Source organism: Salvia splendens, chromosome 13 (genome assembly GCF_004379255.2).
Source record: "Salvia splendens isolate huo1 chromosome 13, SspV2, whole genome shotgun sequence".
NCBI lineage: Eukaryota > Viridiplantae > Streptophyta > Magnoliopsida > Lamiales > Lamiaceae > Salvia > Salvia splendens.
This window is the reverse complement of record NC_056044.1, coordinates 15,696,869-15,710,154: the sequence shown is the minus strand read 5'-3', so window position 1 is coordinate 15,710,154 and position 13,286 is coordinate 15,696,869. Positions and strand designations below refer to the sequence as shown.

The 13,286-nt window shown below is 36.4% G+C and overlaps 1 protein-coding gene and 2 long non-coding RNA genes across 6 annotated transcripts; 1 reads left to right on the top strand and 2 right to left on the bottom strand.

Moving 5' to 3' along the window:
- Positions 1-894: 894 nt before the first annotated feature.
- Positions 895-1,722, bottom strand: LOC121761028. Its single transcript, XR_006041899.1, has 2 exons — positions 1,306-1,722; positions 895-1,213 (listed from the first exon to the last, which is right to left on the bottom strand). It is a non-coding gene; the product is annotated as an uncharacterized LOC121761028 (long non-coding RNA).
- Positions 1,723-6,911: 5,189 nt separating this feature from the next.
- LOC121761021 lies at positions 6,912-11,156 on the top strand. 4 transcript variants are annotated; one of them, XR_006041894.1, is made up of 6 exons: positions 6,912-7,481; positions 9,014-9,076; positions 10,351-10,403; positions 10,471-10,505; positions 10,701-10,786; positions 10,880-11,156. XR_006041894.1 is itself a non-coding variant. In XM_042156602.1 (5 exons), exons 1-5 carry the CDS (start codon positions 7,455-7,457, stop codon positions 10,904-10,906), a joined length of 228 nt encoding a protein of 75 aa, XP_042012536.1. In that variant the 5' UTR covers positions 6,912-7,454; the 3' UTR covers positions 10,907-11,156. The 4 variants fall into 4 exon arrangements, 1 of the variants encoding a protein (XP_042012536.1); XR_006041895.1 differs by having other exon boundaries at positions 10,869-11,156; XM_042156602.1 differs by lacking the exon at positions 9,014-9,076.
- On the bottom strand, positions 7,483-8,309 carry LOC121761022. The gene is made up of 2 exons (XR_006041897.1): positions 7,894-8,309; positions 7,483-7,801 (listed from the first exon to the last, which is right to left on the bottom strand). It is a non-coding gene; the product is annotated as an uncharacterized LOC121761022 (long non-coding RNA).
- Positions 11,157-13,286: the final 2,130 nt, after the last annotated feature.

Here is a 13,286-nt window from a genome sequence, read left to right as displayed (position 1 = left end):
TGGAATTATAAATAATCGTTGCTTCGTTCTCGAACGAATATTTCAAGTAAAAAAAAAAGTAACACCAAATAAAAATTTATAATGTCCGACATATCTCCGAAGTCCGCTAAATTACTATTATAAAAATTTATCAAATATTTATCTATTACAATTAGAGAAAAGTTCACGCAGCCCGTTCAACGGTCGTGCTCGCACTCCAAGAAAGTCCGGTACATCATCAAGGAATACTATGGATGTTATTTGTTTTCCTACACCAAAGCCACGAACTTGAAACGATTATACATACACCCAAATTTAATAAACAAGTGAATAAATAAAAAAACAATTACTTAAATAAATAAATAAAATAAATAAATAAAATAAATAAATAAAAAGAGGGTAGATTCAGAGGATCGGATTTTTTTTTTCCCATAGCATTAAATGCTCCATTAATTGGATGGCAAAAGAAATCAAATGAAATCTAATAGTAGATTTGAGTGGATTTGGACGGAGGAGATTTATCTTCCCATCCAATCATAATCTTGGGAGGATATCATTTAATGTAAAAATATAGAAGATCACGGCCTCAAATTCTCAATCAAATTGCAAGAGGCTTCTTGGCCATTGAATCAACCCAAGGAAACACCCAAATATATGCATTGAGAGATTAGAAGATCAAAATTAAATATTGATAAAGATTTGAGCATTTAAGAGTCCTCCCACTTGTATAGCAAGTTGACCGAATCCAACAAGTATACAAATAATACACCCCAACGTTTCCAAATACAGCCACCCATCATAATCAAACATCCCAAAAATACTACATAGAATAGAGGAGTACGAGGATGAAGAGTTGCTAATAATTGTAGGATCAAGTCCAGGATCCAATGACACTTTTGTTTCCACATCAAAAGGTAAACATCAAGCCTTTCTTTTCTTTCATCTATGTACAAGCATGTATATACAATTTCAAAGTTAGAATCTGCCCAAATTTGGAATTTACAACACCTAGTCTAGTCTAATAGTATGTTTCACCTTCAAGTCTTCCAAATTTCAAGAAATACTAAAATAGATCCAAAAACGTAAAGTAGATCCAAAAACGTGAAAACCCAAAATAAATTCAATAATAATCAAAAGGTTAGAGAAGTTTAACTTGGGAGCACACTTCTGCCGGAGATCCGTCAACAGCTCCGGCAGCCCGCACCACTCACTGCCGAGGATAATTTCACAATCTCTACAAATTGCAAATTACACACCAAACTTTTAGATCAAAGGTCAGATCTTTAGGAAAATAATTAAAATGGAAATAGAATGAAGTACCCTTACCTTGCTTGTCGAAATCGGCGTCGGCGGCTGGAAGGGGGAGGAGATCCTCGGCGATGGCGGCTGGGGCGGACCCGCGACGGCGGCTGGGGCGGATCCGCAGCAGGACGACGGCGGTAGGAGCTGCTGCTCGTGGCGTGAAGTAGAGGACGGCGCGAGGGCCCGCACGACGGCGGACTCCGAGATTTCCGTCAAAGTGGCAACGTCTTCGCCGGAGAATAGAGAGAGAGTGAGAGAGGCATGAGAGGGAGGCTGCTCCGGGAGAGGAAGAGGAAGAACCGAGAAAGGGGGGGAGAGAGGAAAGGAGAAGATGATGGAGGGGAGGGAGCTGAAACTCTAAATTTAGAGAAGGGGTTTTTTTTTTCTATTTTGTGCAATTTGGGGGAAGAAGATGAATAGTGATTGAGAGAGAGATGAAGAGTGATACGGGGGGGGGGGGGATATGGGAGTTAAAAATGGGGCTTGTTAATTTTTAAAAAGAATTTGGGCCATTTGTTTTAAAAAGAATTTGGGCCTTTTGTTTTAAAAAGAATTGGGCCTTATTAATTAAATGCTTTGTTTGGGCTCTTTTTATTTTGTTGGGGCTTCTTAATTAAATTGGGAATATAAGGTAGGGAAATAATTAAGTTTTGGGCTTTTTAAATAAATCTTTGGGCTGATAATTAATCGTGACGAAATTATTTAATTAAATTCCGAAATAATTTTGAAGTATGAATAATTTACCCCAAGTTTCAAAATAAATATAATTGCGAGGGGAAATACTTGCGATAATTCGGTTAAACGCTTATATAATTTTGGGATTTTAATTCGACATCGTGGTTGAAAATACGAGGAGCCAACGGAGAAATTTTGGGCATAAGCGACCGACCGGCGTCGCAATCGACGCCTCGGGCGGCCGCTAAGGAAATGGAAAGAAAGAGGGAAACGACGTTCTCAAGTCACAGAAATAATTAAGTTTAATAAAGAAGTGCTATTAATTAAATTTTCTCAATTTAATTAATATGCAAGTTTCTAAAATTCTTCTGACGGTAAACAAATGATAAAAGAAATAAAGTAGGAGCATGCATTCCTATAAGTATGTGATTTTCTCGAGTCTTATTAGTACGTTGTTTGTTTTCAAAAGGCTATCTCCATGAGTTAAGGGTGGAGTCAGGAAAATTCAAGTTAAAGAAACTAAACGAACAAGGTGAGCTTTCTTATACGACAAATACAAACCGTATTTTGTGAAAACACGAACACATGTTCATGATTTTTAAAGATGTTGTCTTGCCATAAATGTTTTGTGTATGATGCCTATCTGTTTGGCTAAGGCCAAGTGAATTATGAAAGATGATATATGTGAATCGATTCGATTTTGAGTCCTGGTAGGGTGGTGTCCCTACTGGGAACCTCTGACCGTGAACGGCAGAGAAGGTGACCGAGGAAGGTGGCCACCTTCCCGGCACATGGAATCCTCTGACATGATGGGCAGAGAAGGTGACCGGGCGAGAACACCATCTCGACGGCACAATGTGATCAAATATGGCTAAGTACAGGAAAAAGGGACTGCAGTCCAATATGAATATTTTAGTAAGCTCGGGTCTTTTCAATAAAACCCCGAGTGTTACTGTGACGATGGCTTGACAATATTTTCAATCGTATATTTTTATTTTCGGCAATGTGTTCACTGAGTACTTTTGTACTCAGCCCTGCATATATTTCTAAATGTGCAGGTTGAGCAGCGAAGTGGAGGAGGAAGTGCTATTGAGACAAGACATTTAATTCAGTCAGATTTTGACTCTCGGAGGTTCATGTCTTCATACATGGAACCGCGTTCATTTGCTTCCGTTGTGCATCTTAAAAGACTCAAGTCTATTTTGTTCAAAACTCTGATATTTTGAATTTTTTCAAACAATTACTCGAGTTTTAATGATCGAGTATCTTTTCTTCTATATATAAGTACTTGGTTAGTAATGTCTCGCTACCAATATCTAATTTTATTTTCCCCTTATCTCTTTCCCTGCTTCTTTAATCCTCCCCTAGTCGCGATCAACCGTGTTTTCTATCCTTAGAATATGCGGTCGTGACAGAGTGGTATCAGAGCATTCTTTCTCGCTCTGAACCGAGAGTCTTTTTTGAAAATCTTTGGTCTAGCCTTGTTCCACTAGACTGTCTAATCGATGAAAATGCTCTTAGCACTCCCACCAATCGCGCTCAATGATGAAAAAGGTAACTTGTTCTTTGTCAAAAGAAAGCCAAGATGTTTGAAAGTTTGAAATGGAGAACTAACTCATGCAGTTAATTTGAGTGAAAAGATGAAAATACGAGTTTAAAGAAAGAGTTGATGTTTCTTGATTTGGTAGCGTGCTTAAAGAAAGAGTTAGTATGTCTTTTCTTGGCTAAAGACTGTGAATGTATGAATAAAAGAAGTAACATTCCTTAATGGAAAAAGGTATTAAAATATGAAAGTATAAAGTATATGAGTCTGGTACCAATTGTTGAAAGGATGTCTCTTTTTGAGTTTGTGAAATGATATCTCTTTTTGAGTTAGGCATCGAATCATGTTGCTAGTATGAGGAAATCGAAAGTTCCAAGAAATTAGAATACTTAGTTATGTGTTCCTTTTAGAACACAATATGAACTCAAACTTAGAAGTACAGTATGAACATTTCTCGTTTTCCCGAGCGACGAAAGGAATAGGGCGCGATAAGAAAGAAACTTCGAGAAAAGCAATCCAACATAGAACAAAACGATGTTTGTAGAAAGATGATAGAGGTTGGATGCCATTTTCTACGTTCCAATGACACGAATAATCTGGGCCAGCCATTATCTTTCTGGACAATCCAATCACTCCAAAGGATCATACATTTGATCCAACTAAGCGATGTACAAATACATAGCAAGAGAATATGATTACAATGTAAACAAAGAACCTAGCTTTACAATAATAAGTAAAGATAACGGCGTGTTACGGGGATGAGCATTATGACTAACCGAGAGCACCAAAGAGCCATAATCCCCACATATGGTCATCTGACGTGATCGTAAGGTGAATGTAGGTTGTGATCAAAGTTTCCTATAACTCATTTACCATTCTCTATAAAGAGTTAAACAACGGAGTATCACCATCGTAGTTAACCAGGAAGATTCATCAGCAACGCTTACTTGGATTCCCATGAATTTCATTTTCTCGCATCCCCCTTGATCATAATACTTTTGTTGAATTAAGACCTTAAATGACTTCTTTTGCAAGGTAACGTGCCATTATTTTCCTTCTTCTATGTCAAGGTTGTGAATCACTTTCAGTTTTGAGCTTGTTCCTTCATGTTTTCTGGTAACCTCCAGTGACTACGGTCCTTTTTAACTCATTCTGTATAAAAGCAATACATTGACTCTCTGAATTCTTGCAACCAAACTCCTATACTCGGAGCTGCTTTATTTATAACCTTCAGAATGAACATGTTTTCCTAAACTATTGTTTCTTCAATGATAATATATTCTTCAAAGATCATTAGTAGACCTTTAGTGTTTTCAAATGTGCTTGCTGACACCCATTAATTTATAAAGATAGTCCCCTCTTTTTAATCCCACTATAATTATTCCATCATGCTTTGAACTCTTTAGCAACTCCAAGTTTAAAGTAGTTTGCTCTCTTCCCAAACTAGTTTGCTTTGGTCGTCTTCTCTACTAGTTAATTTCCGTGATTTAGTTATAAACTTTGTGAATTCATTAACGTGATATAGTATCACGATGTTGTTGACCCAAAAGGGTAGTTCCTTATTGTTCTTCTTTCTCAAATCCACTTGAGCCCAATCATTTTCAGTCTTACTATTTTGAAGCAGTCATCTGGTGAGACCTTAGACCTGTTTAATTTGACCATTTGTGTTTTCAGACATACTTATTGACAAGCTCTTTGTTTTACATGAGTACTCTCATCTTCAGAATTCAAATATGACTATTGTCTCTTGATATGAGCTTTTCTGCAAACTCCATGTTAAAGCTGGCACATTGCTTCTCCCTTGGCTAGTTTCCTCTTGTTGCCCTCTTTATTAGTTAGTTTCCTTGAACTGCTTATAAACTCTAAAAATTTCATTGATATGATCTTCTATCACAGTGTTGTTGAGCAAATTGCAATTGTTTGTTTTTCCTATTATTTTCAAATCCATTTGTAACCAACCATCTCAGGTCTTACTGTTAGCATCTGGGATACTCGAAACCTTTTTATTTGACTGTTCATTTTGATTATATTATTGGCAACCTATTGATGACATCTACATTCTCTTCATCATACCCTCACTTTTGCAATTTATTCCATCTGGCAAACTCTTCCCACAATAAAATTTCCAAGCTCTATGGGTATGGCTCAAGCCCTTTGAAGTTGTATCTTTTCTTTTATGTGAGTAAGCATAACGAGCCCAATTGAGCCTAGTCTTTGCACTTCATGAAAACCTTTGTTGCAAGCTATTGGTGAGAGTTTGTGGTGAACCAAACACTCACGTAATTGAAATAATTATAATTGTTTTGTTTTCATGGTTACCTTGGAGCCTATACAAAGCAAGAACGATTTGAATATTTCTCTTGGGATCCCAAATTCAGTCCCAATCTAAGTTAAAACGGTTAGATCAACTCTATATTTCCTCGCGTGAGACCCTCATGGGAGGCAAGACACTGACCCCTGCAAAAAAAAAAATAAATAAATAAATAAATATCCTACGCCGACGAATGTCGAACCGAATTAAAATTTAACATCGGAGAGAAGGTCTTTTTGAAAGTAACCTCTTCCAAAGGAATAACCAGATTCAGACTCAAGGGTAAGCTAAAACCACGATTAATTGGATCTTATGAAAATTCTGGAGGAAATGAGCCCAGTAGCATATCGCTTGCCATTACCACCCAACTTTGGAAATGTACACAACGTATCCCACGTCTCCCAACTTTGAAGGTACGTGTTCGACCCAAAATATGTGATTCGCCACGAGGAAATCGCCCTAGAGCCTAACCTGAGTTACGAAGAAAAGCCGGTAGAAATACTAGACCGAAAGGTGCAGCACTTCGGAACAAGTCGATTACTACACTGAAGGTTTTGTGGAAAAACCACGGACAAGAAGAGGCAACATGGAAGCTAGAGGAGAAATATCCCGAGCCTTTTGTCTAAGTACTTCCTAAATTTCAGGACGAAATTTCTTTAAGGGGGGTAGAATGTAACAACCCGAACTTTCGTACCTTATTTTTATTATTAGCCTAAAGATAAATAATAAGTGATCGTTGTAGTATTCGAAATCTGCCATTTTCATGAATAATAATTGATCTTGGAATTATAAATAATCGTTGCTTCGTTCTCGAACGAATATTTCAAGTAAAAAAAAAGTAACACCAAATAAAAATTTATAATGTCCGACATATCTCCGAAGTCCGCTAAATTACTATTATAAAAATTTATCAAATCTTTATCTATTACAATTAGAGAAAAGTTCACGCAGCCCGTTCAACGGTCGTGCTCGCACTCCAAGAAAGTCCGGTACATCATCAAGGAATACTATGGATGTTATTTGTTTTCCTACACCAAAGCCACGAACTTGAAACGATTATACATACACCAAAATTTAATAAACAAGTGAATAAATAAAAAACAATTACTTAAATAAATAAATAAAATAAATAAATAAAATAAATAAATAAAAAGAGGGTAGATTCAGAGGATCGGATTTTTTTTCCCATAGCATTAAATGCTCCATTAATTGGATGGCAAAAGAAATCAAATGAAATCTAATAGTAGATTTGAGTGGATTTGGACGGAGGAGATTTATCTTCCCATCCAATCATAATCTTGGGAGGATATCATTTAATGTAAAAATATAGAAGATCACGGCCTCAAATTCTCAATCAAATTGCAAGAGGCTTCTTGGCCATTGAATCAACCCAAGGAAACACCCAAATATATGCATTGAGAGATTAGAAGATCAAAATTAAATATTGATAAAGATTTGAGCATTTAAGAGTCCTCCCACTTGTATAGCAAGTTGACCGAATCCAACAAGTATACAAATAATACACCCCCAACGTTTCCAAATACAGCCACCCATCATAATCAAACATCCCAAAAATACTACATAGAATAGAGGAGTACGAGGATGAAGAGTTGCTAATAATTGTAGGATCAAGTCCAGGATCCAATGACACTTTTGTTTCCACATCAAAAGGTAAACATCAAGCCTTTCTTTTCTTTCATCTATGTACAAGCATGTATATACAATTTCAAAGTTAGAATCTGCCCAAATTTGGAATTTACAACACCTAGTCTAGTCTAATAGTATGTTTCACCTTCAAGTCTTCCAAATTTCAAGAAATACTAAAATAGATCCAAAAACGTAAAGTAGATCCAAAAACGTGAAAACCCAAAATAAATTCAATAATAATCAAAAGGTTAGAGAAGTTTATCTTGGGAGCACACTTCTGCCGGAGATCCGTCAACAGCTCCGGCAGCCCACACCACTCACTGCCGAGGATAATTTCACAATCTCTACAAATTGCAAATTACACACCAAACTTTTAGATCAAAGGTCAGATCTTTAGGAAAATAATTAAAATGGAAATAGAATGAAGTACCCTTACCTTGCTTGTCGAAATCGGCGTCGGCGGCTGGAAGGGGGGGGAGATCCTCGGCGATGGCGGCTGGGGCGGACCCGCGACGGCGGCTGGGGCGGATCCGCAGCGGGACGACGGCGGTAGGAGCTGCTGCTCGTGGCGTGAAGTAGAGGACGGTGCGAGGGCCCGCACGACGGCGGACTCCGAGATTTCCGTCAAAGTGGCAACGTCTTCGCCGGAGAATAGAGAGAGAGAGAGAGAGGCATGAGAGGGAGGCTGCTCCGGGAGAGGAAGAGGAAGAACCGAGAAAGGGGGGAGAGAGGAAAGGAGAAGATGATGGAGGGAAGGGAGCTGAAACTCTAAATTTAGAGAAGGGGTTTTTTTTTTCTATTTTGTGCAATTTGGGGGAAGAAGATGAATAGTGATTGAGAGAGAGATGAAGAGTGATACGTGGGGGGGGAGGGATATGGGAGTTAAAAATGGGGCTTGTTAATTTTTAAAAAGAATTTGGGCCATTTGTTTTAAAAAGAATTTGGGCCTTTTGTTTTAAAAAGAATTGGGCCTTATTAATTAAATGCTTTGTTTGGGCTCTTTTTATTTTGTTGGGGCTTCTTAATTAAATTGGGAATATAAGGTAGGGAAATAATTAAGTTTTGGGCTTTTTAAATAAATCTTTGGGCTGATAATTAATCGTGACGAAATTATTTAATTAAATTCCGAAATAATTTTGAAGTATGAATAATTTACCCCAAGTTTCAAAATAAATATAATTGCGAGGGGAAATACTTGCGATAATTCGGTTAAACGCTTATATAATTTTGGGATTTTAATTCGACATCGTGGTTGAAAATACGAGGAGCCAACGGAGAAATTTTGGGCATAAGCGACCGACCGGCGTCGCAATCGACGCCTCGGGCGGCCGCTAAGGAAATGGAAAGAAAGAGGGAAACGACGTTCTCAAGTCACAGAAATAATTAAGTTTAATAAAGAAGTGCTATTAATTAAATTTTCTCAATTTAATTAATATGCAAGTTTCTAAAATTCTTCTGACGGTAAACAAATGATAAAAGAAATAAAGTAGGAGCATGCATTCCTATAAGTATGTGATTTTCTCGAGTCTTATTAGTACGTTGTTTGTTTTCAAAAGGCTATCTCCATGAGTTAAGGGTGGAGTCAGGAAAATTCAAGTTAAAGAAACTAAACGAACAAGGTGAGCTTTCTTATACGACAAATACAAACCGTATTTTGTGAAAACACGAACACATGTTCATGATTTTTAAAGATGTTGTCTTGCCATAAATGTTTTGTGTATGATGCCTATCTGTTTGGCTAAGGCCAAGTGAATTATGAAAGATGATATATGTGAATCGATTCGATTTTGAGTCCTGGTAGGGTGGTGTCCCTACTGGGAACCTCTGACCGTGAACGGCAGAGAAGGTGACCGAGGAAGGTGGCCACCTTCCCGGCACATGGAATCCTCTGACATGATGGGCAGAGAAGGTGACCGGGCGAGAACACCATCTCGACGGCACAATGTGATCAGATATGGCTAAGTACAGGAAAAAGGGACTGCAGTCCAATATGAATATTTTAGTAAGCTCGGGTCTTTTCAATAAAACCCCGAGTGTTACTGTGACGATGGCTTGACAATATTTTCAATCGTATATTTTTATTTTCGGCAATGTGTTCACTGAGTACTTTTGTACTCAGCCCTGCATATATTTCTAAATGTGCAGGTTGAGTAGCGAAGTGGAGGAGGAAGTGCTATTGAGACAAGACATTTAATTCAGTCAGATTTTGACTCTCGGAGGTTCATGTCTTCATACATGGAACCGCGTTCATTTGCTTCCGTTGTGCATCTTAAAAGACTCAAGTCTATTTTGTTCAAAACTATGATATTTTGAATTTTTACAAACAATTACTCTAGTTTTAATGATCGAGTATCTTTTCTTCTATATATCAGTACTTGGTTAGTAATGTCTCGCTACCAATATCTAATTTTATTTTCCCCTTATCTCTTTCCCCGCTTCTTTAATCCTCCCCTAGTCGCGATCAACCGTGTTTTCTATCCTTAGAATATGCGGTCGTGACATCACTCTACTTCACTGTTGTTTATAAAATACATCACTCTTAGCATTATTTTACTTTACTGTTGTTTACAAAACACATCACTCTTAGCATGATCTTACTTCACTATTGTTTACAAAACACATCACTCTTAGCATGATCTTACTTCACTGTTGTTTACAAAACACATCACTCTTAGCATTATTTTACTTCATTGTTGTTTACAAAACACATCACTCTTAGCATGATCTTACTTCACTGTTGTTTGCAAAACACATCACTTTTAGCATGATTTTACTTCACTGTTGTTTACAAAACACATCACTCTTAGCATGATCTTACTTCACTGTTGTTTACAAAACACATCACTATTAGCATGATTTTACTTGTTTACAAACCCATCTATAATTGATTCAGAGCTTCTGGGACTATGCGATGGCGTTAGGCCCTGAGGACGATGAGATCCGGAGGTAGGTGCATCATGTCATTCTTGCTGATTGATTATGTGTTGCTGATTTTTGCCTATGTTTTCGCAAGTGTGGCTTCGACGATGAGGCTGCAATCTGAGGGAGGTGAGACTGCTCTCTTCTTTCAGCAAAATTCTTCCGCAGCCAACGTTTTCGCTTTCAAGATCCAAGACAAGAAAGGAAGAATGCATAAGTTCATTTCCGATGAGTTTTTCAAAACTAGAAAATGTTTGCATAATGATGCAATATAGGATTCGGCTTAATTGCAAGTAGACAACTCTGATCATCGTCGTCTTACAGATGATTCTCACATGTCGGAGCTCATGACGGCTATCCTTCAGAGAGTAGGAGCTGAGATTAATCGCAACAACCTTCCACAGATTCTGGTAAACTCTCCACAGATTTGAAAGTCTACTCGGCTGGAAGGTAGCACCTCATCACGAAAAAGATAATTTAGTGACGACGCAGTGATTGTGTAGGTTTTGGGAGTTCTGGCGGCAGCGTAAATGGCGGTGGTGGCGGCGAAGGAAGAGTTGCAGCAGCAATTCACCGCCATTTTGTGTGATATTAATTGATTTTGGAGAAGAGGGAAGTGGAGAAGAGAAGAAGAGGAGAAGATGCACGCGGTTTCTTTCAAATGAATTGAATTTGCAATGATGTAACCTAATTTTGGTTGTCAATGACCATTATACCCCCGCTTAGTTATTGTGGAGTAAATTTGTGAGAGAGGGAACTCATTTCTCCTTTAAATTCTAAAATTAAATGTATTAATACTAGCCCTTGATTTTCATAATCTTGTGGCTATGATTTGATCTCTAGTTATGTAGTTAGTGGACACTTGCCCTATATCACTACTCAAAATATTGATTACCTTCTCCACCCAAGCTTCCTTGAACTCGACGATGAACTACAGCCGAGCAATTAGGGCCATCTACACACCCAAAGACCACCATAATGATCTCACCATTTACTTTTTACATACACCCTCCAACATATCAAAGAAAATGAAATGTACCGGTTGTTTGAAAATTCTTGTCACATAATTACAATACTCAACTATTGCAAGGAAGATAACTTTAACGACCATTCTCTTTTCCCAAACTTGTGGTAAGAATTTCGTGGAATACAATATGGTATTTGACATGAATTTAAATAGGTTAGGTTAATTCTCGTAATTAATATTTTAATTAGTGGAGAACCGTTACGATAATCATTGAGAATTCGAGTGAAAATTTGTACCGTTACGATAATCATTACTTTATTTTATCGTGATTCCAATTATATTGATATCAAACTGATAAGAAACGTCCAATAACAATAAATATTTAAAATTCCACCCAAAACTTTTAAGTATTCAATATTTAACTCAAAACTCGGCTTTTATATAGAAAGTATAGATTAGACAATGTATGTTATTATTATTAAGAAATTTTGGTTAAATTCTCAAAATTTTAAATGGATGCCATGGTCAAAGGAATTGAAACGATTCTTTCCATATTTAAATATTTATGCACCCATCAACATAAATATTATAATTTCCACATTAATATGGTTAAACGTATGACGATGCTATATAGCTTGCAACAGTCAAACTTTTAAATTGAATTATCACTAATACAATTATAAGTAATTGGCAGTTACAATATCATGACTGAATTCAACACAAATTAAATACAAAATTACAATCAAAATCCAAAATTTATAAATATTTAAAATTTTGCCCAAAATTCACAAATATTTAAAATATGGCCAAAACTCGTCTTTTATATATGTATAGATGAGCTAATAACATATTTATAGTCAAATATAGATGCCTCTCCGTAACTTTTCACATCCTCCATTTATAATGAGCTTTTTACCTTCCAAATTCAAAACTTATAAACTTCCCCTTTAAATATGATAAATAAGTTAGAAAACTGAAAATTAAATTTAAAAATTGATTAGTGGTCAAAGCTATAATGACAAGTTTTTTTTTATTATAATGTAGGTAGGGTAATATTAATTGTGGAATTTAAATGTTAAATCACAAAAGACGTTTTTTTTTTCCTTATAATGATACATTGATTATGCACTCTTATAAATATTCCTAATTGAAGCCCACAATTTATAAATATTTCAAAAAACAGCCCAAAACTCGCCTTTTATATATGTATAGATAGATTCACTTGACATGATGATTCAAAAAATTTAGTGTAAAATATGCATAAGTAGTGAATTAATTGTTTGTCTTGAATCATGCATTGAATCTTGTGCCGTTGAACTTTAATTCACTCAGTGTGATTTATCTACAATTATGTATATTTATTTCTAAAATTTACATCTAATCTATCAAAATTTACAATAGTTATTAAATTGATAAAAGATAGAAGTTATGTCATCCTTATATTTGAGCTAGGTTTACACCTAAATTTGACTTTATTCTTTAAATGTTCATAGCTAGACATTTTAAGTTTTTGAGTCTATATCTTTAAAAGTTAAACAATGAGAATGAGATACTTACAATTATGTTGCTTAGAATACTTTGAAAAAAATATTTGGACAGATTGCTCGCGACTTCTCCACGTGAGGCGTCGAGTACTAGACCACGGATCTTCTGGCTGGTTCCCGAACTGTATTCCGATATCAATGTGGGCTGATCTCACCGGGATACTAGGACTTGAATAAATAGGACATAAAAATTGATCTCACGGAGGAGAGCTGAAGGAGAAAAATCGTCCTCTTCAAAGTAGGAGAGGGGGACAAAAATTTTAGGAAGAAATAAAGTACTCCCTCCATCCCATAGTAGATGTCACACTTTCTTTTTTAGTTTGTCACACAAAAGATGTCACATTTCCTCTTTAAGAAAAAGTTTCCTCTCACATTAATTATAAAATTATATTTTCTCTC